General features: G+C 45.4%; 1 protein-coding gene across 1 annotated transcript in view; it reads right to left on the bottom strand.

Moving 5' to 3' along the window:
* Positions 1-705: 705 nt before the first annotated feature.
* The window catches only part of arhgap31 (Rho GTPase activating protein 31), a 40329-nt gene continuing 17338 nt past the window's right edge, over positions 706-23696 (bottom strand). The window contains exons 7-15 of the mRNA XM_080844445.1: positions 23632-23696; positions 23132-23351; positions 22661-22770; positions 17207-17263; positions 10185-10465; positions 8419-9943; positions 6747-8117; positions 6427-6611; positions 706-3690 (exon numbers count right to left, since the gene is read on the bottom strand). The exon at positions 23632-23696 is cut by the window's right edge and continues 84 nt beyond it. Of these exons, the coding sequence (XP_080700571.1) occupies positions 2911-3690; positions 6427-6611; positions 6747-8117; positions 8419-9943; positions 10185-10465; positions 17207-17263; positions 22661-22770; positions 23132-23351; positions 23632-23696 (4594 nt within the window). The 3' untranslated portion in view covers positions 706-2910. The remainder of the gene's footprint in view (positions 3691-6426; positions 6612-6746; positions 8118-8418; positions 9944-10184; positions 10466-17206; positions 17264-22660; positions 22771-23131; positions 23352-23631) is intronic.

The raw sequence follows: 23696 nt of genomic DNA on the forward strand, positions 1-23696 counted from the left end.
TCAAGCAGTCTTAGTATCCATATACCAAACCATCTCAGATCTCTATTCAACACTCAATATCCATCTACCTCCAACTGTGTGTGTCTTTGTGTCTGTATGTGTGTGTGTCTGTGTATGTGTGTATGCTAGCACATATGAATGTGATTAGTGATGTCAGGGTTTAAGCCAGTTATTGAGTTCAGTATGATTATTTTGATGTCCCTTTCAGTGAATACAGATAGCTGCTCCAAGAGGCACTAGCAGCATATTACACCCGTGAAGTGCTGCGTGCTGGTTAAGTCGAAACTCACCCCCACCCACACACAGACAGTTTTGGCAGTTTGGCCCAATCCCAGGTTAGGCGCTACAGACGTTCATATCGCTCCACTGGACTATCCCACCTAGTGCTCCTACAAAACACATGCAGTCAGTGGTGTAGTCCAGGGTATACACAGGTATACAGATTATACCCACTTATTTTTCAGTCAGCATTGCGTATACCCACTTCTCAAAACAGGGCGTTTATCCTGTGCTGTATGGGCTGCTAAAAGAAAAATTGCAAACTTAAGAGTATACCCACTTCTCCAGGGACCACTACAACACTGCATGCAGTACTCCAGCCACTCAGAGGGTCTCTTACAGCATATGGAAACCCTCCAGACACCCAATCGCCCCGCCCACCCCCTACATACTCAAGTTCTCTGTATTCCTCATGCAAACGCTCCTACGGGACACAATCCAAGCTCCAGGAATTTCCAAGTTTCCAATATATTTTCTGTTTTTTTCCTTAGTGTTACAAAGTCAAACCTAAAATGGCAGCCATTCTCTAGACGTGTTTACCTTCCAGTCCATCCCTGTCAGTGTAGTGAGCTTCAGTCACTTCACCAGTGCCCTCTGCTGGTGGCCTCCCCTCACTGTATACAGGGTGGAGCGCGCTCCTCTGCAGTAACCACATGTTACACACGTGTGAAGGACTACAGCAGTAACCGCACATGAAGACCCTCTCTGACAGCTCTCATGTTACACACGTCTGAAGGACTACAGGAGTAACCACACACACGTCTGAAGGACTACAGCAGTAACCACACACACGTCGGAAGGACTACAGCAGTAACCACACACATGTCTGAAGGACTACAGCAGTAACCACACACACGTCTGAAGGACTACAGCAGTCACCACACATGAAGACCCTCTCTGACTGCTCCTGTTACACACGTCTGAAGGACTACAGCAGTAACCACACACACGTCTGAAGGACTACAGCAGTCACCACACATGAAGACCCTCTCTGACTGCTCCTGTTACACACGTCTGAAGGACTACAGCAGTAACCACACACACGTCTGAAGGACTACAGCAGTAACCACACACACGTGTGAAGGACTACAGCCAGTACAGTTTAGCATTACAGTTTCTGGCCCAATGATGGCACAGAAGAGTGACATCACTCACTACATGAGCAGTGGCTTAGTAGAACTGCATCAAACCTTTAAGTAAAGTCATGGCTCCTTGAGTGGTGCGAAGCCTTCCCAGAGTTACTCCATAGGTTCAGTCATAACTGACAGTTACACAGAGATGCTAATGGCCTATTGTGTGGTAGAGCTATGGGTCTCATACAGTACAACTGCAGTCATGTCCTGATTATTCTCAGGGCTCCACTCAAGGGTTTAGCAGGGTTATGTGACTGTGTGTGTAGTGAGGTATGTGTGGTAATGTATGAATATCTTGTTCCAACCCTCACCTCCCTTCAGATGCTTTCTGGGCTCTCTGGATCCCATCTGTCTCACCCTTTTCTCTTCCTGCTAAACAGTATACTAAAGTCCAGTCAAACCCTTCTCACTTCCTGCTAAACATTTTCCTAAAGTCCAGTCAAACCCTTCTCTCTTCCTGCTAAACATTATCCTAAAGTCCAGTCAGACCCTTATCACTTCCTGCTAAACATTACCCTAAAGTCCAGGCAAATCTTTTAGCAAGGCTTCCTTATGCTTCCTTTGTAAAGTGCCTCTGTCACCATAACCAGCACACATACATATACACACACACACACACACACACACTCACACACACACACACACACACACACACACACACACACACACATACACACAGTAAATTCCAGTCCGAGTAGAGCGTGCGTTGAGATGAACTGTGCAGCTCTGTGAGAGAGTGATGTGAGAGAGTGATCATGTCCACCTGACTGGTACTGTTTTCAGTGACACACATCTCAGTAACATGTCATAGCTCTTCTGTGTCCCCTTGTCATCATTTTACAGCAGCGAAGGCCGGTTCAAACCTATAAAAAGCTTTACAGTATTGCAGAACATATGCGTAAATCCTGATGACAGCCCCGCCGAGTACTTAGAACTGTCTTGGAATTACTAACAAGCACGGCACAGAGGGCCAGATGCTGAGTACTTAAATACTATGTGTAAGTTGCTTATGGTTTAGAATATCTAGTAGATATGTCTGTCAGACTGTCACCACACTGTCTTTTTTTTGTCTGAGAATCGTTTTGTATTGCTGTGAATCGTTATGTATTGCTGTGAATCGTCTTGTATTGATGAGAATCGTCTTGTATTTCTGTGAATCGTTTTGTATTGCTGTGAAATGGTCTTGTATTGCTGTGAATCATCTTGTATTGCTGTGAATCGTTTTGTATTGCTGTGAATGGTCTTGTATTGCGGTTACGAATCTTAAACTGCTCTGTAGAGTCCTGGAGCTCCTTCTCCCCAACTCGCCATAGAGAAGCTCCCCTGATCCGGACCGAACACAATCCCATCTTCACCGGTGTGTCACTCGATATGTCGGCTGCGGCGGTACTTCAGGCCCATGGAGCTGCGCTGGTAGAAGACCACACACAACACATACACACACAACACATACACACACACACACTCACGCACGCACACACACACACACACACACGTGTTACTCGATCTGTCGGCTGCTGCGGTTCTCAAGGACCATGGAGCGGCGCTGCGGCTGGTAGAAGCAGCTGCTGGGGCTCGTCTCCAGGCGCTGCCCGCTCTTGGGCAGGGTCATTTTATTGCGCCCCGCAGAACCCCCTCGGAGCACCACCACTGCCTCGGACCCTTTGCCGTTCTCAATGCATTCCTTAGAGAGGACGTCTGAGGCTTGACTGTTGGTCTTGTCCCGGCCTGTCCCTGATCTGGTCTCTTCCTGGCGATGAGAGGGCTTGTCCCAGAAGCTGGCTGCCCTGCCCAGGCCAGCGGAGACGCGGGTGTGGGGCCTGTCAGTGGGGGAGTTCTGGGACGCGGAGGGGGGGGCAGCCGAGGCCGTGTTGGGGTGGTCCATGATGGGAAAGGGGGGGCTGAAGAGCACCAGGCTCTGGGGTCTGGGCCGGCTGCGGAACGAGGGGCGTTGGCGGAGGAGAGAGGAGGCGGAGAGGGGGAGGTGCATCTGGTCAGGGTAGTTCTCTCGGGGCTCGATGTTGGGGGAGTGCTTCCGCAGGCGGACGGGGGGCTCCGCCGGCGAGGAAGATGAAGGGGAGCACGGCGTGGCGGGGGTCGGTGATGGTGTTACCATGGAAACAGGCTCACGGTTCTCACGCTCCTCCTTGGCACGGCAGGACGGGGGAGGATGGTTGCCTGGGGTTGCCATGGCAGCGCTCCCACATGGCTTCTCCTCGGTTGTCCTGGAATCCTTCCGACATTCTGGAACTTTCTTCACATCTGAGCTGGCAGACCCCTGTGTGCATAGAAGTTGTCATACAGGTCACTGACTGCTGTGTGTGAGGTCAAATGCACTGAAATCCACTAACAACTCAAACATTTTCATTTATTTGAATAAGACCAACGCTATCAACGCCAACGCGTCTCTAGAAAGCACAACAGAGAATGATGGTTGTGAGGTGACTCAGAGGTACGTTGGAGTGAACCACTTCACACATTTGCCACTTTACACAGGCTCACTTTCACTGCTGTTTGCATTACACTTGCAATATTGCACTACCCACATACGTGAAGCGTCTTTGTCTCTGTGTTTCATGGTTAGTATATATAGGTCCTAGGTTAGTTCAGGCTATTATGTGTATTATATGTTCAGTATAGCTCTAGCAGTTAGTGTAAGACATGTAGATATGTTTATCTGTTTAGTATGTGTATTTATGTTTAGTATCTACAGTATATTGCATATTTATTGTTTATCTAGTAGGTCTACTATTATTTGTCTTTCATAGGTATATCTTATGTTATTACTTATTGTTAAGTTATGTTATGTTATATCATGTGGAGTACTTATATATTATGTTAGTTCTTGTTATGTTATGGTAGTGTGCAGGCCCGGGGTGGGTAATCGGGAGAATCGGGAGCTTTCCCGGTGGGCCACTTCACTTCTGGGCCGGTCGAGAATTTAATTTTTTTGACATTTGTCACGTTCGTTCATCTTCTCTTAAAGTAGGCTAAACACGTTTCACATTCTGATACCGCAGCCTCTGCATGGGTTGTACCATGCGAGGAAGTTCTCCCCTCCCAAATAGAGTTGGTTGGGTCCACATAGCCCGTCTTTTCCAAAAAGTTTTCTCATTAGACTGCTGCTGGGCCGGTCCTAACGCATCGATACGAGGCAGGGAGGATGGATGGGAGGAAAAGGCCAGGAGGGGCTGAAAAAGCCAGTTTGAAATAAAGAAAGGCATTGGAGGAGGATGCTGCCAAATGTGCCAAGTTTACAGATTTATTTTCAAGAGGTAAAAACACAAGTGGCAACTGGTAAAGAGAGACATAGGCCTAATGATTAGCAACGTAAATATTCGGCTAGCATTGTAGCGTTGGTTAATATCGTTGTAGCGTTGTAAACCTATTCGCAAGCAAAATATTACATTTAATTGAAATATTAGCCTTTTTATATGACCCAATATATGGTAAAATGACTCCTGCTGAAAATGATGAGCACGAAATGTGCAATGAGGAGGCCATGACTACAGGGACAGGTAGAGAGGTTAACCAAATAAACAATATGAATTAAAGTTATTTAATGTAAGAAAGAGCAGTACATGACAGTGCTTGATGAAAGAAAAGAATGCCAGGGGAGATTTTAGATGATGAACCAGTTGTCTCATCTGATGTTGCTTTCGAAGTGAATGTCCATAATGTTATTCTGGACACTGGCAGGTAGCATGGCTAGGAGGTTTTCAGCAAATGCAAAACTTGCCTCAGATTTAGCCTGTCTTGACCCTAAAAACATTCCTGAAATAAAGATAGATGGGCTCCCTAACTCAGCACTCCAGGAAATCAGCAAATGTCTGCTTACATTTGATTACAGAGTTACTGTTAGCACATTACAAACTGAGCTGTCTAGCCTGGCATACCAGTGGGAGAGACTGAAAAAGTCCTCTCTTGAAGGTTGTACTGTCAGGACATGTAGGCTAGTAAGATGGCACAGGAAGGTCAGGAGGATAGTGGCGGACTACCATTTATGGAAGAACCAGAGATGGAGCTTGAAAGCAGGACCTGTTCCTCCTGCAAAAACTGTGCCATTTGTGCCCATTTAATACTCTCACTGTACAACCTCCTCACAGATGCTTATCATGTCATTAGGTAAGCATATTAGTTTGGGTTGACTTTGTCCATCACACAGATTGCATGTGAGAGAAGCTTTCCAAACCCTAACATTTGTGAAGAATAGGCTTCGAAGCTCATTGAGTCAGGAGAACTTGGAGGATTTAATGTTAATGTGCACAGAAAAGGAAATCCTCATGTCTAGAAGCAGTGACACAGTTATAGATAAAGTGGCTGAAACCAGTGCAAAGCTTAGGCGGTTACTGATGCTGTAGATGCTGTTGGTGCTATTCCCAATGTAACTGTTTACTGTACTGTGAGTTGAACTGTAAACATTAGATCAATATCCTCGTTGTTGAAGAGTGGGATAGGTTTCAAATGCTTTATTTATTTATTTCTGCTTTTGTTAATTATCAACCTATCCTTGTGGAATAGCGGAATATTTTTTGTTGACCTCTCAGTTTAAGTGGATTATTATTTAACCTTTACATTATTTGTTGAACCATGGTATTAATATTAAAAAAAAATCAGAATAGTAAGAGCTGAACTGTTGCTTCATTTATCCAATTTCCGCTACCATGGAAAAAGTGGGCCGGTCATGGGCCTGAAATTCCCGGGCTGAAAAGTGGCCCCACTCCGGCCCTGGTAGTGTGGTACGGTGTCCTGTCCTAAGAATGTCAGTGCCCAGTCCGACTTTGTTGTTCTGTGCATTTGACAATAAAAGACTTGACTTGACCATTGAACATTTTTGTTGACCTACCTAACTGAGGTAAAATGCACTGAAATCCACTAACAAATCCATATTTTTCATTTATTTGAATAAGGCCGATCCTATTTAATTATGTTTATATCTAGAAAGCACGATGGTTGTGAAGTTACCCAAAAAGCATATTTGCATATTTTCGTAATTAAGATGGAGGTTAGTTACCGGCACGGAGCTGTACTGGACTTTGGGCGGGACCACTGGTACGGCTTTGGCCTGGCTGGTCCGGATGGTGAGGGGTGCACGCACAGAGGCCACGCCCACCGGAGGCGGGGCTGAGTTTCGTCTGGCTGGGGCGCGGGGGTTGCCTAGAAACAGCTCCAGTTCCTCTGAAAAGTCAGCGCTGCCGCCTTCAAAACCACACAATTCAATTCATCAGGATGACAGATAAGATGAGATCAGTCTTAGTCTACTTCCAAAATGTAACCAAAAATGTAATCAGAGCTGTCGGAAGAAATGTGAGTGAGACAATAGCATTACATTACCTGTGCTAGTTCGCCAAGTAGCACAGCCAGGATCTCGACCTTCCACAAGGTTACATCGCTTTTTGATGGTGGAAAGGTCCAAAACGTTCTGCTGAGAAGTTGGCTGGTTTGAAATGTCTCTAATGACTCTAATGTGGGGTGAAAGGTTACCATGGAAGTCAACGATGCAGTCAAGGTCACGATCAAGGTCAAGAGAGCAAGGACGGTTGCGGGTGGCAGGGGCGACTGAGGACCTGGAGGGTTTGGTCCCAACACTCTGCTCTGGGAGGCTGGGATGCAGTCGAGCTGGCTGGTACAGAGACGAGTCATGGGATGCTTGGCGGTGGAACCTCCTCGGAACCAGGGCAGCTGAGGCTGGAACTTTGGGAGCCCACTGCAGTGGGGGATTCTGGGAGTTTTCAGCTTTGCCCTCTGGTTTGAGCGATGAGATGACGGGTGAGGAGTTTCTACGGGACGTGGACGCCTCGTTGCTACGGGAGACTGCAGTTGCCCCGGGTGACGGTCCTGGCATCTTCTTCTGCATCAGCTGCTCCGTTTCAGGAAGTAACTGAGAGGCTGTTGTCTGGGAAACCCTCCCTGTGTTCTGATTGGCCACATCACTGAACAGTTGCTCAATGGTAGGCGTGTGCAGGGGGCTGGTCACCCACTGTGTGTGCACCAGATCCTCCCAGGGTTCCACCTGGTCCAACCCTTTCTCTCTTCCCTTTCCATGTTTCCTTTCCCTTCCTCCACCAGGGGGCACCCTATCCTGTTCCCTCCCTCCACGATGGGGCCCCTGCGCCCTATCCTGCCCCCCCACCAACCAGACCTTCTCTTCTTGCCCCTGCACCCTATCCTGTACCCCAACCAACCAGACCTTCTCTTCTTGTCCTCCATCTTCCAGGAGGGTTTCACCCAATTGTATCTGTCCAGGAAACTCTGCCTTATAATCACCAAGGACCTGGACAATTGCTGGAGATGGCTCTTGGGCTGCCAAATAATTCCCACCAGCGCTTGAGTCTTTGGCTTTTCCGGCTGCCTCACTTGAAGTCTGAAGTGGTGTCACAGACCCCAACAACACCGGTTCCTCTCGATGGTCCCTTGTTGATGACTGGGTGTCTGACTGGTTGCTTGTGGAGGTCAGTATTTCCTCAAGGTCACTGAGAATGTCAGTTTCCCTGAGAGCATCCAGTCGTGACAGAGAAGGACCAAGCTCTGACAGGAGAGGGGTGTGGCAGGTTGTCTGGCCATCTGGTATCTGAGCTGACTGCTCCATGGAACTCAAGGGGACATTTGTCTTGAGAGATTCAGAGCTTGGTCTGGCAGGTTGAACGGAGGCCAGATTTTCTTCTGGAATGTTCTCCATTATCCGCAGCTCATCTTCAGGCCACACTGGAAGAACAACGGCAAAGTGCATCCTGGGTTACTGAGTTTTCTAACAGTTTCTTTCTAATTAGTCTTATTCTTTCATTACATTTTCACCATTTCAAAAGCGTGCCAGTATCATAGAATAAAGATGGATTTATTTGTTGGGGTTTGAAGGGCATGTAAACAAGGGCTTTGATATGTTTGTTTACTAATCTAAAGAATGCTGTGAATTCTACAGACATAACACTTCATTCATGTGAGGTCCTTTCTCAGCTAATCAGAGTCTCACAAAAAAGTAACTGTTACTTTGGAGAGTATTACTTACCCTCCAGTGTCTTACCCTCGACTCCTCCCTTGGGTTCCGTTGCCATCTGGCTTCTGTTGCCATGGATCCTCTGTAGATTGCCATCGTCACGGCTATCCACCAGCGCTCCATTCTTAGAAGATCCTGACTCGGGTACCAGCCCAGATGCTCTTTCTTTTCCTTTAGTGGGGTTATCTGGCTCAGCTAGTCGAGCCGCTGGAGTGGGGTCTGGTTTAAGTGCTGGAGTCTGGACAGGAGTTGCTGCTGGTTTAGGTGATGGAGTCTGGACTGGATGGGCTGGAGTGGGGTCTGGTTTAGATGATGGCGTCTGGATAGGAGCAGCTGCAGCTGGAGTGGGGTCTGGTTTAGATGATGGCGTCTGGATAGGAGCAGCTGCAGCTGGAGTGGGGTCTGGTTTAGATGATGGCGTCTGGATAGGAGCAGCTGCAGCTGGAGTGGGGTCTGGTTTAGATGATGGCGTCTGGATAGGAGCAGCTGCAGCTGGAGTGGGGTCTGGTTTAGATGATGGTGTCTGGACAATGTTTGATGTGGGATCACCTTTCTGGGCTGGGGTTGGTTTAGTTGCTGATCCAGGTCTGAGTGAGTCTGGTGTAGATGGAGCAGGTCTGACTGAGTCTGGTGTAGATGGACCAGGGTCTTTGGGGACCTTAAGGTTGAGGTTCATGTTGGAGGCACCACCAGAGACACAAGCACACGGCTGTTTGATTGGTCCTCCACCCAGAGTCTTAGGGGTTGGGTTTGGGTGATTCGGGCTCTGAGGGGGAGTTGCACCAACTTTGGATAAAATGTCCTCCGGTCCTGGCAGAAGACATTCTGCTCCTTTAGCCTGATGACAGGCTCCCTGCCCCTTGATTGGACTAGAAGCTGCCACTATACCGGCTCCCTGCCCCTTGATTGGACTAGAAGCTGCCACTATACCGGCCACGGCATCACAGCTGGCAGCCTTCTTGCTGGTGTTTGGGGTTGGTTTTAGGTTCTCATCCCCTTCCTTGGTTGCGCTGGGATTTGAGGTTGAACTAATATCAGGTGTGTTCTGTCCTCCCATGTGATCTGGTTCAGAGGGGCCAGGAGCTTTGGTAGGTTTGATATCAGGTGTGTTCTGTCCTCCCATGTAGTCTGGTTCAGAGGGGCCAGGAGCTTTGGTAGGTTTGATATCAGGTGTGTTCTGTCCTCCCATGTAGTCTGGTTCAGAGGGGCCAGGAGCTTTGGTCGGTTTGAGACTCTGGCTTGAGTTCAGACTGGATGCAGCAGCTCCTCCGGGCCTGCAGGGGGTGCTGTTGGCACTGATCACAGCTGACACCCGCAGCGGCACAGAGACAGCGAAGGGCTCAGAGATGTTAAGTGCTTTCCTCTGGTGCCGTGGTGACAAGGAGGGGGACTCCAAAGGAAAGAATGAGAGAGGCGGGGCAGAGCCAATCATGGCCCCTCCCCCGGAGCTGTGATTGGATGAGCTTGAGAAGAGCATGCGCCGGTTCTTCGGAGAGGTTGGCCGGAAGGAACCGGAAGCTTCATCGCCTTTGAAGACCTAAAAAACATTCAGTAGCATTTAGACTGTATGAGCCAATTTATACAGAACCTGCACCTTAAACCACTGCAACCTGCTGTGGTTTAAATTCCTTCAGGGTTTGCAGGCATCGCCCCCCACCCCACACACACACACACACACACACACACACACACTCTCTCTCTCTCACACTCACACACACACACACACACACACACACACACACACACACACACACTCTCTCTCACACATACACACACACCTTGAGCTGCTCTGGCAGTGTCTTCTGTGAAGTGGTGGCTGTTGCTCCTGCTGCTGAGGAGCTGGTGTTGCCTGGCGATGATGATGATGATGATGATGATGCCCCCGTGGCTCCTCCTCTCCTGGGGCTCTTGGGACTAAAGCCCCACACTTTAAGGTTCTCATCTGACAGGCTGAAGTCCATCTCGGAGCCCAGTGTCCGTGATTTGATTGGCAGGCCATTGCAGACTCCGCCCCCTGAACCCCTGCCTCCACTGTCGCCAGAGGTGGGCATGTTGTCATCTGTTGCCAGGGAAACAACCAAATAAAAAATGTACGTCAAAAATATGATACATGATAAAACGTAATGTGAAATGAACATTAATTAAGACAGATAATCAATGTAATGTATTTGTTTCTTTCTACTAGAATGATGCATTTGAAGAATAGCAACACAAATGCAATAGAGACATAAATAAACAAATCAAATGAATACAAATGGACAGGTTAAAGTAACACTATGCAACAATTATACTTCAGGATTAGGGTTAGGATACGCAGTTTTACCTTAACAAAAACAGCTTGGAAAAAATGTGGGCGCTACAATGACTTCTAATATGGAGAATCGCCTCTGTGCCATTGCCATACCAGGGTCCATAGGCTAGGGCTGGGCGATATGGGAAAAAGTTATATTTCGATTTTTTCCCCCAAAAATTTCCGATTTCGATTTTATATCGCGATATGAACAAAATCACCATTTTTGTATAATTTTTTTTTATTTTCTGGTAAAAAAGAAAATGTAATACACAAAAACAAATGTAATACACAAAAACAGCTTAACAAGCTCTTAGGTTTCACAGAACAAATTCTAGCAGCTTTAAAAAACAACAACGAAAAACATGAAGTGCATTTAACGTGTGCTGCAATGAAACAAAAAATTGTGCAATACTGTTTCTCACAAGTTGCGAGCAAGGAAGACAAGTGTATCCACCATCTCAGGTTCTAAAGCTGCCCTGTGGCAGGTCACAATGTTCCCCCCTGTGCTAAATACCCTCTCGGAGGGTGTGCTGGTTGCAGGGATGCACAGATAGTGCTTTGCAAGGCCGCCAAGTCTTAGGAAGTTCCTTTTATTCACCTTCAACCATTGCAGTGGGTCCATCTCACTTTCTGCATCTGCTGCTGTCAAGTAGTTTTGGAGTTCCCGCTCAACACTCTGTCTGTCATTGAGTGCTGGGCTGGATTCTGGTTTCTTAAAGCCCAATGACTTTTTTTGTGCCTTCAGGGGAGGGGGTACTGCAGCATCTCCTGCCTCTGCTTCCTCTGTTCTGACTGAAGTGGAGCAGTCCTCCAACATCTCAGACACTGCTCTCATTTTGATGGCATGAATGTTTTCTGGCTTAATGTATTGTGTCTTGAAACGCGGATCTACCAAAGTTGCAACATCCAGTAGTTCCTCAGTGTTCGGATCGGCATACTTTTCATCCAGGTATGACATGACTGTCATCTTCAATTCTTTGGTGAGCTGTGTTTCATCGTCGGATGGCTTGAGAATCTGTGTTCTGAAAAGTTGCAGCATCGGCTTGAGGTATGACACACTCACATAATTTTCACTGGAGAGTGCATCAGTGAATTCCAGTAGTGGATTCAGGGCCCCATGCACAGATTCCAGGACATCTAGGTCTTGCCATGTAGGAACCAGTTGTCTCGTCTTTTTGTCTGCTCCCAAGACCTGAGCGATAGCTTTCTGCTGCTCCAGCATCCTCTCCACCATCTTCTGACGTGAACCCCACCTAGTGGGTGACTCAGTCACTAACTTGTGCTGGGGTAGATGAAGCTCTTCTTGAGCAACAGCCAGATCCCTCTTCTTCTTCCACGAATAGCTGAAGGCAGCCACTGCTTTCTTATACACACCCACAGCACGCTCCACTTTCTTGTGCTTTCCGGCTTTCTCTGTGGGGTGGGGGGTGGGGGACAAACAAACAAACAAAACAAAAACAGAATAAGAAACCAGTATGAATATTTCTAATACAGAAAAGTGCTCATGAGGGGCTGGATATTCAAGACAGTATTTTTTAAATTAATAGACAAGGGCATGAATCCAGCATAGTTTGAATACCAGTTTATAATCTTTTGAGGTGGCAAATTAATCTTTGAGAAATAAATAAAGCATTTTAAGGGTGGCCTAATAAACATTATGAAGAGAAGGCCTTGACTCTCATTGTAAAACGTTCTTGTCTTTTTTCTTAAATAATAGTTTAAAAAAATATAATAATGAACATTCGTTTTTTTTATATTTATATGACCTGAAAATACAATTAAGGTATGCAATTCTGCTATTCAACTTACCAACAGCTGAGTGAAGTCGGTGGCCAAAACACTGTAGGTGAGTCCAGTTGTTGAGGGTGGTTGCTTTTACTATATTTGCTCCACTATCTGTTGTAATGCAAACTTGTTTGCTTTCACTTAGCCCCCACGAACCAAGCGATTCTGTCAGCCCTGATGCAATTGCCTCGGCAGTATGGTCTTCAGGAAAGTATGCTGTTTGGAGGCATTTGCTCTTCATAGCCCAGTCTTGGTCAATATAATGAGCAGTGAGGCTCAAATATGGTTCGGAAGTTCGACTTGACCACAAGTCCGATGTGGTGGCGAAGTATGCCACAGCCCGCAGGTCCCTCTCAACCATCCCTCTGCACTCCGCATACAGGTGTGGGATTGCTGTCTGCGAGAAGTGTTTGCGCCCTGGGAGTTGATAACGAGAGTCAATCACTCTCATTAGTTTTTAAATTCTTCCCTTTCGACAGTGCGTATTGGCAGCATGCCTTTTGCGAGGAATTGTGTGATTGCGTGTGTAACGTCTTTGTGTCGTTTCGATGTTTTTTCATATGGCGTGATGCTGGAAAGAGCGGACTTTATGGTCTGTTGATATGGCTTCCTTTTACTGGTGCTGGAGGAGGGGGCATTACCTGTCTTGCATAACTGTGCGTGCTCTAGTGGGTGGCATTGTCTTAAATGCTGAAACAAATTGCTGGTGTTTCCTGTTTTAGTAGCTACGGTCCTTCTACATATTTTGCACAGTGTATTACGCTGTTGTTTGTCCGACTTCAAATACCCAAAGTACCTCCAAGCAGCCGAACTTCTCAGACCCTTCTTTTCAACAATCTCCTCCTGGGCAGTACTATCATTTAATTGCTGTTCAGAACTCCCGTCTACAGAGTTCTTGCTCATTTTTAAAGTCTGAACTGTCTTAACTGCAAACTTAACTGCGGCTTCGCGCTGCTGATAGCTACACATGTGTGTATGTTGTTGTGTCTGCAAAACCAAACGTGATGTGACTCGCTTCCAACTGATTGGTTACGTGCGGCGCTGTATTCACGGGTCTGTGAAAACATTGATTTTTTATTGATTTTTTTAAGGCGCCGGCTAATCGAATGTCTCATTTAAAACCGTAGAAAAAAATACATAGCGATTAAAATCGAAATCGAAAAATCGCCCAGCCCTACCATAGGCATATAACTTCGTTCTGTAGTTTTGCAGGTGGCAGCCCGACTTGTTTACTGTCTGCCGATCTAGTAAGTAGCTTATTTGCCGTCATGCTTTGTCTTGTGTTGCACTTGCTTGATGTTTGACTGTGTAAGGACAATCGTTGAGTAACTAGTCTGTCATAATGTCAAAGTCAGCACATTTCAAGAGATTTCGTTAGTTTTAGCTGTTAGCATACCGTTAGCGAATAGCTATTGATCCATTGTGCTGCTTTAACACAGACAAAGACACCAAAAGAACAAGAGTTAAGGAAAGAAAGCAGGAAATAAGAAAGAAAGGAGTCAGATGGAGAATACAGGGAAGAGAAGGAAAGAGGGGAGAGACAGGAATGCTGAATGGAGAAAGGAAAGAAAGAGAGAGGAAGACTGAATGAAGGGAGAGAGGAGAGAAGGAGAGAGAAAGAGAGAGAAGGAGAGAGAGAGAGAAGGAGAGAGGAGAGAAGGAGAGAGAGAGAGAAGGAGAGAGAGGAGAGAGAGAGTGGCGCTGACCTGGGGAAAGGAGAGAAGGAGAGAGAGAGAGAAAAGGAGAGAGATGAGAGAAGGAGAGCGAGAGAGAGAGACTGACCTGGGGAGAGGGAGCAGATTGAGAGAGAGAGAGAGAAGGAGAGAAGGAGAGAGGGACAGAGAGTGGCGCTGACCTGGGGAGAGGGAGAGAGAGAAAGAGAGAGAGAGAGACTGACCTGGGGAGAGGGAGCAGATAGAGAGAGAGAGAGAAGGAGAGAGGGACAGAGAGAGGAGAGAGAGTGGCGCTGACCTGCGCTGCAAAAAATCAGCTTTCAAAAAAAATATTTTCTCAAAATGTAGGAAATTGTGCTTAAATTTAGCAAATGCTAGCACCATACTCTTGAAATGTGGCTATATAAGGCAATTTATCTTGAATTCAGTACAACTACACCTAAAACAAGTATATATGCCTAAATAAAAAAAAAGAAGAATTATTTCGTAGAAATGTAGAAAAATGTGCTTGTATTCAGCAAATGAAAACAACATCATCTTGAATTGAGGCTATATGCTAGGCAATTTATCTTGAAATAAGTTCAGCTTCTCTAAAAACAAGTGCATTTGCCTAAAAACAAAAAATGTAAGAATTATTTTCTCGAAATGTAGAAAAATTAGCTTGTATTCAGCAAATGATAGCAACATCATCTTGAATCGAGGCTATATGCTAGGCAATTTATCTTGAAACAAGTTCAGCTTCTCTACAAACAAGTGCATTTGCCTAAAAACTAAAACAATTAAGAATTATTTTCTCGAAACGTAGAAAAATTTGCTTATATTCAGCAAATAATAGCACCATCATCTTGGAATAAGGCTATATGTTAGACAATGTATCTTGAAATCAGTTAAGCTACACTAAAAACAAGTACATTTGCCTAGATACCATAAGAATTATTTTCTCAATATCTAGGACAATTTGCTTAAATTCAGCGATTTTGTTATTTTATTTATTAGCTTAACTATTGGGCTTTTTTTGCATTTAATCAGATAGGACAGTAGTGTGAGACAGGATGCTAGCTGGAGGGAGGGATTGAGAAATGGCCGCAAGTCGGACTCGAACCTGAACTCTTACCTGTAGCCCCATCAGACCCATTCATGGTGCAGGGTTGCTACTGCGTGAGCCACAGCTCCTTCCCTAAAACAGTCATCTGTTGAGGATATTGGCATTTTTTTGGAGAGTTTTGAAGTCAATGCAAATGTGCAATTGATCATTGAGATAATATAGATTTTGCAGATAGCACAAAGAATGCTTCAAATAATTTTTAATTAGTAACTTCAACCTAGACACAGTTGCTATGGTAAAAAAAACAGCTGCGAATGCTATCTGCACAATCTCTATTATCTCAATGATCAATTGCACATATGTATTGACTTCAAAACTCTCCAAAACCAATACCAATATCCACTAGTGATGACTCTTTTAAGGTTGGAGCTGTGGCGCAAGTGGCAGTAACCCTGCACCATGAATGGGTCTCATGGGGACACAGGTAAGAGTTCAGGTTCGAGACCGACTTGCAGTCGTTTCTCAATCTCTCCCTCCAGCTCTCTTCCTGTCCCTCTTTACTGTGATATCCGATTAAAGCCCAACAATGAAGCTTGAAAAATAACAATAATAAAATTGATTTGTCCTAGATATTGAGATATTTTTACTTGTTTTTAGTGTAGCTTTACTGATTTCAAGATAAATTGTCTAACAGAAAGCCTTATTTCAAGATGATGGTGCTAGCATTTGCCGAATTTAAGCACATTTTCCTTCATATTGAGATAATAATTCTTAAATATTTTTGGTGTCTAGGCCAATGTTCTTGTTTTTAGTGTAGCTTGACTGATTTCAAGATACATTGCCTAGCATGCAGACCCATTTCAAAAGGATGTTGCTAGCATTTGCTGAATATAAGCACCTTTCCCTACATATTGAGATAATAATTCTTAAATATTTGTGGCATCTAGGCCAATGTTCTTGTTTTTAGTTTAGCTTGACTGATTTCAAGATAAATTGCCTAGCATGCACACTCATTTCAAAAGGATGTTGCTAGCATTTGCTGGATATAAGCACCTTTCCCTACATATTGAGTAAATAATTCTAAGATATCTTTGGTATCTAGGCAAATGTACTTGTTTTTAGTGTAGTTTGACTGAGAAGGATAAAATGCTTTAAATAAGAAATTCTGACTTTGACGAAGCAGTTTTGTACTTGTAAGTGGGGATCAAACTGCCTTATAATAATGGAAATTCTAGTTTCAAGCATTAACATGCTCAGAACCAGTAATACAAGCTCATTAACAAGTAATTAACCCTTACTAAGATAATTAAGGACTGAAACGCTTGAAGCCAGTGAAATGTTCTAACACAAAAAATGCCTGTAAGAGGTAATAACTTGTCAGACAAAAAACAAGCATATATTGCCTTGATTAAATATATTTTATCTTACTAAGATTTCACTTTTTGCAGTGTGGGGAGAGGGAGCAGAGAAGGAGAGAGAGAGACTGACCTGGGGAGAGGGGAGAAGGAGAGAGAGAGGCACTGACTGACCTGGGGAGAGGGATCAGATTGAGAGAGAGAGAAGAGAAGGAGAGGAAAGAAAGAGCTGACCTGGGGAGAGGGAGCAGATTGACAGAGAAGGAGAGAGAGAGAGAAGAGAAGGAGAGAGAGAGAGAGAAGGAGAGAGAGAAGAGAAGGTGAGACTGACTTGGGGAGAGGGAGCAGATCGACTGACCTGGGGAGAGAGAAAGAGAGAAGAGAAGGAAAGAGAGAGAGAAGGAGAGAGAGGAGAGAGAGACAGAGAAACTGGCCTGGGGAGAGGGAGGAGAGGGATAGAGAGGGATAAAGGAGAGAGAGTACCTGGGGAGAGGGATATAAGAGAAGGAGAGAGAGAGAGAGTGGCGCTGACCTGGGGAGAGGGAGAGAAGGAGAGGAGGGAGTATACCTGGGGAGAGGGAGCAGATTGAGAGGAGAGAAGGAGAGAGAGAGGAAGAGAAAGAGATGAGAGGAGAGAGAGATGGCTGACCTGGGGAGAGGGAGCAGATTGAGTCCATACTCTTGGACGGGCGGATGGCAGCCTTTTCTGGGAGAGAGGCAAAGCAATGGACGATTAGATTACCCATCTGACCAGAGTGTGTGTGTGTGTGTGTGGCAGCTTTAACTCTGTGTGTATAGGTGTTGGGGTGTGTGTGTGTATAAGTGTGTACCATTGTCAGTTATGACTCTGTGGGCCTGATTGACTAACATTGCGACCGCAGCTTAATATGCTCCTTTGCCAAAGCGCAAATTACCGCAAGGTGTTTTTCCGCATTTTCCGTGGTATTTATCAACCAGATCCGCGTTGGGCAAATCAGCGCCTTACTCTTCAGTGTTAATTTGCGCGCCGTTAAAGGACGGGAGAAATCGCCTGCATGTTACTGTCACCATGGGTGATTCGAGGAAGAGAAAACGAAGGTTCAGCGAAGAGGAGATATATTTCGCGAAGTAACAGCGAACATTAACCTTTTACAAGGAAGGAATACACTGCCGCATCCGGCTTTTCTGGACACCAAACGTCCACTCAATCACTGCCCTTGATTCAATGTGCGCGCGGTTATATTGTTTTTCTGCTGCTGATGCTGGGTTGGGTATAGGTGTCATTATCCATGGCTGTTGGGGATACCCGCCATCACCTACAGCGAGATGTTTTAAAGAACACGATTATAAAGAATATGCTTTTGGGTGGCATTCATACATAAACTGTCTAATATAACAATATAGATGTGTACATGGCGAGATTAATCATTTCTACAAGGGACATGGGTTCACTACCATATATCCCCACTGAAACAAATACATTTTCCAAGTAGCCAAAATCCCCGTTGCTCAATCTTGCATAGATGGCACTATTCCGGAAGATAAAACTATCATGGACAGATCCAGGGTATTTGGCTACCACGTTAGTAACTGTCATGTTGGCAACACATATGACCTGGACATTCATTGAATATGTGTGCTTTCTGTTTCAGTAAATGTGTTCGTGGATTGAAGGTGGGACTGTTTGGATGTGGGTGCAATCAATGGCTCCAATTACGTTCGGAAAGTTTGCAATTTGCAAAAAGTCCTGTTTGATGTCTCTTATTTCAGCTATCGTAGTGGGGAAATGTATTGACCAGTGCGCCGTAGCAATGTGTCGAGTACCTGGGTGAATATTTGGCTGAGTGAAGGCTGAGCTATACCAACTGCTGATGCTATAACTGTTTGAAATGATCCGATGCCAATATTTGTAATGTTGTCCTGAGTTTAACAACTGATGGAATGGAATGTGATCTCCGGTTGGAGGGTTCGATGTCTCTGATCTGGTTCAGTAATTGAAGTATTGCATGGCTGGTTAACCTGTACCTGTGACGAACCCCTTTGGGTTCGTCTGCTCTGCCTGTGTTGTTGGTGTGCAAGTTTTGATTGATGCTGATTGATTGATTGTGTGTGCAGGCTCTGTTCACCATCTCTGTTTCCAGGTGCAGGTAATCAACCACCTGGGGGGGCGCGTCCCTGCCCTTTAAAGAGCGGGTACTTCCTGGATTCACGGGGAGGAAGAGAAGGAGAGCAACCTGCTGTAGCGTGTATTGTGTTTGAAACTTTGGAAATCTTGTGAATTAAACTGTATTTTTGGACAACTTTTGGGTATTTTTAGTTCTTGTAACAAGGCTCAGAGCCAGCTTTGTTACAAGTGGGGGCTCGTCTAAACTACTTGTAAACTTTGTATTCGTGGCTGGAGAAGTTTTTTGTTGGTTCGCACGCAGGTTTCCGCGTTGGCTTCAGCCTAAAAAACTTTGTGTTATTTCTAAAAACTCCTTAGTTAGGTTGCATCGTTTGGAAAGTATAATTTTTCGTGTGATATTGATTGTCCGTCGGGGTAAGTAACCACGTTATTCTTTTGTTTAAAACATTTCCCTGTTAGGGTCAGACCGTATTGGTTTTGAGTCTTATTTGTACTTTACGTGTTTTTGGTTTTGTGTAACGTCGTCGCAGACACGGGGTACGTGGTCAGAGCGGTTGTCTTGGGGGCACATTCCAGGGTTCAGTTGGTTTCATTTTGAGGCTTTCTGGACCGCTGGGCTTTTGTTTCGTGCATAAGTACCCGCCACGGTACCCGTGTGAAGGTAGGTCTACGACTTATTTAGAATTTCACTTGTTTAGAGGGAATTTGGTAACGGTAAATTATTGGATTATCGTGTTTGTTGGCAGAGATGGGCGAGGTAGAGGATTTAATCGAAAATCCCTCTTGGGATCTATTTAATGGTCTTACAAAAGATCAATTAGATCGGATTGCTACGCACTACGAAATTGACGTGAGCAAAGGGGACAAAAGACAAAAACGCAATCTTAAAAAAGCAGTAAGTGCAGGATTACTTTTGAAGGGGTTCTTAGATAAGGATACTGGGGGACTTACTCCCTCTCCAAGAGAACGCCTTCTACATCTCAGGTACGTTCTCCATCTCCAGGAGGTAGTTTCACTTATGATGAGCAACACGAATTACTTCGTCTCCAGTTAGAGCACAAGCACGCTGATCTTGAAATGAAACGGCTAGAGTTGATTGGTGCGGGAAAGATGAGGCCTGATAATTCTTTCGAGGCTCCTCCTCCCAACTTTCATATTTCGGCAAATTTGCGTTTGATGCCTCCGTTCAATGAGAGCGATTTGGAGTCATTTTTCGATTTGTTTGAACGTGTGGCGGATGCACAGGACTGGCCAGATGCAGATCGCACCCTGATGCTGCAATGTGTGTTCAGGGGTAAGGCCCAGCGGGTATATTCTGCTTTGTCACTTGAAGACAGCCGTGAGTATATGAAAGTCAAATCTGCAGTGTTAAAAGCCTACTCACTGGTTCCGGAGGCTTACAGGCAACGCTTCCGTAGCTTAAAGAAACGTTGGGACGAAACTCATGTGGAGTTTGCGCAGGAATTAAAACTGCAATATCAGCATTGGTGCTCTGCCTCTGATATTAAAGACTATGATGAATTGTTTAATTTAATGTTGTTTGAGCAATATACGAATAGCTTGTCTGCACAACTAGCTAAATACATTGGGGAACATGACTTAGCAAATGTTTCTGAGGCCGCAGTACTAGCAGACGATTACGAACTCAGACATAAGTCGCGGGTAATGAGTCCTAGGCCTGACTGGTATCAGGGGGGTGCAGGTGGTCCTGTGCCATACCCGCACGAGGTTTATCCTGCCGTCCACCCACCTCCCGTTGAGGGGGAGGGGTTGCCTGCTGGCAGACAAGAGCCTGCTACCAGGGTATGTAATTATTGCTTTGGCAAAGGACACTGGAAGGCAGACTGCCCTGTCCTTAGGCAAAAGGCTAAACCGTGTGCTACCCCTGACAGGTCTGTTGGTCCTAGTAGTTTTTGAGGGTGTTTGTAGGATATCAGAGGATGATTGTTTGGTTCAAAGCCAGTATTTGCCTTTTATGTCTGAGGGTCTTGTTTCATATCCTGGAAGTACAGACACGGTTCGAGTTAAAATACTGAGGGATACTGGTTTGTCTGAGTCCTTCGTGTTAGGCTCCGTTCTTCCGTTCAATAGCCAGTCTTACACTGGAAAAGCTGTGTGGGTTTGTGGTTTTGGTCCTAGCACATTTTGTCTTCCACGGCATAGGGTGAATTTACAATCACCGCTAGTGCATGGGGAAGTAACCTTATGTGTGTGCCCAACTTTGCCTGTAGATGGTGTTGCGGTCGTGATTGGGAACAATTTGTCCGGAAGCCAGGTGTTTGCCAGTTCGCCACCACCTCTTGTGATTTCAGAGACACCCTCTCTCCCTGAGGAGCATGATGTTCTGGCAGGGAAACCCCCTGAGGTCTTTGCTGCTTGCGTGAACACACAAGCTGCCTTCCGCGCTGCCAAAGAGCAGGATGTGGATGGGGAAGCTTGTGGTTCTCCGGAGTCCTCGCTCTTGGGGGGAAAACTTCCCCCATTGGTCTCGCGGGAGGAGCTCGCACATAAACCAAAGACAGCTCTGTCTTTACAGCCCTTTACCAAGAACGTGAAGGTGGGTAGGCCTGTGCTAATGGCTGGTGTCCCAGGTTCCTTTGGTTCCTCTCCTGACCCCTTAGATGGTCTTGAGGAGGTGGGAGACCTGCGATGGCCAGTGGTGTTGAAAACAAGGGTACCGAACTGTAAGTCTATCCACAAGGTAAAGCATGTCCTTGTTAAATGCGTCTGTGGGAATGTTATGGCAGGTGCGCTTTTGCGCCCTTGCGATTAAAAATGTGTCTTGTCTGTCCTCTAACCTGTTTGTTCTTGTCTTCAGCCTTCAGCGGTATTCGCTGATGCTGCAAGAGACACTTTGGTTGTGGGTTAGAGGGATAGGTGTTTGGTATTCACGTCACTTTATTAGATAGGTTGTCACATTTGGTAATTTGCTATTTGCAACTCACTGGTGAGGGTGGTGGTGATAGTGATAACGAAAGTGGTTGTGATAATAATTGTTTGGATAGCTATGGTGTTTGGAATGTATTGTTTGATTGTTCATATGTAGAGATAATGGGAGATTGGTAAACGTAAGCTTTGTAACCCCTTTGGGTTCGTCTGCTCTGCCTGTGTTGTTGGTGTGCAAGTTTTGATTGATGCTGATTGATTGATTGTGTGTGCAGGCTCTGTTCACCATCTCTGTTTCCAGGTGCAGGTAATCAACCACCTGTGGGGGCGTGTCCCTGCCCTTTAAAGAGCGGGTACTTCCTGGATTCACGGGGAGGAAGAGAAGGAGAGCAACCTGCTGTAGCGTGTATTGTGTTTGAAACTTTGGAATTTGGAAATCTTGTGAATTAAACCGTATTTTTGGACAACTTTTGGGTATTTTTAGTTCTTGTAACAAGGCTCAGAGCCAGCTTTGTTACAGTACCATCTAATGATTTGTGGATCGCTTAACTGAAAAAGTGTTATACGAGTTGAAAAAAATATTTCTGTGCGCTGTCTCTGTCTATATCTTCGCCTTGCTTTTATAACTGCTGCCATATCAACGTTTTCAGACTTGATGGAAATGCGCTTCCTGGTTAAGACGTGCTTTTATGAGGCGGAGAATTATCCCGCAAATTAGAGACGTGCGCTCGACAGGCAGTTTTAGTAAATACCACGCATTACATCATTAGGCGCACTTACCTTCTCTCCTCCCATTAAATTGCGCTCCATGCCCACGTTCCACCCAGGTTTCCACCCACGTTTCCGTGCCCTCCCCTGTTCACACCCACAGGCGTTAATATGCGCTACGCCCCCTTAGTAAATATGACCGCTATTTTATGCCTGAAATGGGCACAATCCTGTTAGTAAATCAGGCCCTGTGTGTATAAGTGTTAGGGTGTGTGTGTTTAAGTGTGTACCATTGTCTGTTTTGACTCTGTGTGTGTATAAGTGTGTACCATTGTCAGTTTTGACTCTGTGTGTATCATTGTCAGCTTTTACTCTGTGTGTAAGTGTTAGTGTGTAAGTGTGTACCATTGTCTTGAGCTCTCACTAGCACGCTCCCATTGCGGCTAAGTTTGGCAGATCGACCAAGACCGAAAATCGACTTCCATTTCTTTGATGATTTGCTGGAAAGCTTGTGTCTGAGAAAGAGAAAGTGAGAGAAAGTTAGAGAGAGAAAGTAAGAGAAAGAGAGTAATTGTGTTTGTATGTAAATGCCTGCAGTAGAAAGGGTTAGGGTGTTCTTGAGTGATGTATTGGATAACATGAGTTGTGATGCTAAATCTGTGCTGTGTGGTGTGCACTAATAACAATAATAATGACAATAATATTAATAATAATAATAACAACAATAATAATGATTATAATAATAATAACAACAACAACAACAACAATAATGATAATATCAATAATGATAATAATAGTAATATAATAATAACAATAATAATAATAACAACAACAACAACAACAATAATGATAATAATATTAGTGCGCACTACATACTTGTTGTCATTCAGATCGATGACGGTGTGGTAGAGTGTAGCAGCCGTTCTGGTATCCGGGAGACTGTTCTCCCGTTGCCGGGCCGGGTGGTTGGCGCCTAGTGACCGTGCTTGAGCCTCCTCCAGAGACATGAGCTTCAGCGAGCCGCAGAAGGTCGTGGAGGACGGAACAGGAAGTGTAGCGTACTTCTCTGCCACCAGAGGGACCATTGGACCAGGAGCTGGACAAGAGGGGGAAGCAGACAGGAGGTGAACATTCTATATATCACTATAGTAACGTGACCTTTGACCTGTACAGGGTTACTATAGTAAAGTGACCTCTGACCTCTACAGGGTTACTATAGTAACGTGACCTTTGACCTTGTGACCTTTACATGGTTTCTATAGTAACGTGACCTCTGACCTCTACACGGTTACTATAGTAACGTGACCTTTGACGTGACCTCTGACCTCTACAGGGTTACTTTAGTAACATGACCTTTGACATCTCCAGGGTTCTACCTTCTCTGGGTCTGGGCCGCTCCTCTCCGCCGGAACTGAAGATCTGCTCCGTGTGTTTGAGGATG

This window comes from Sprattus sprattus, assembly GCF_963457725.1.
Source record: "Sprattus sprattus genome assembly, chromosome: 1".
Taxonomy (NCBI): domain Eukaryota; kingdom Metazoa; phylum Chordata; class Actinopteri; order Clupeiformes; family Clupeidae; genus Sprattus; species Sprattus sprattus.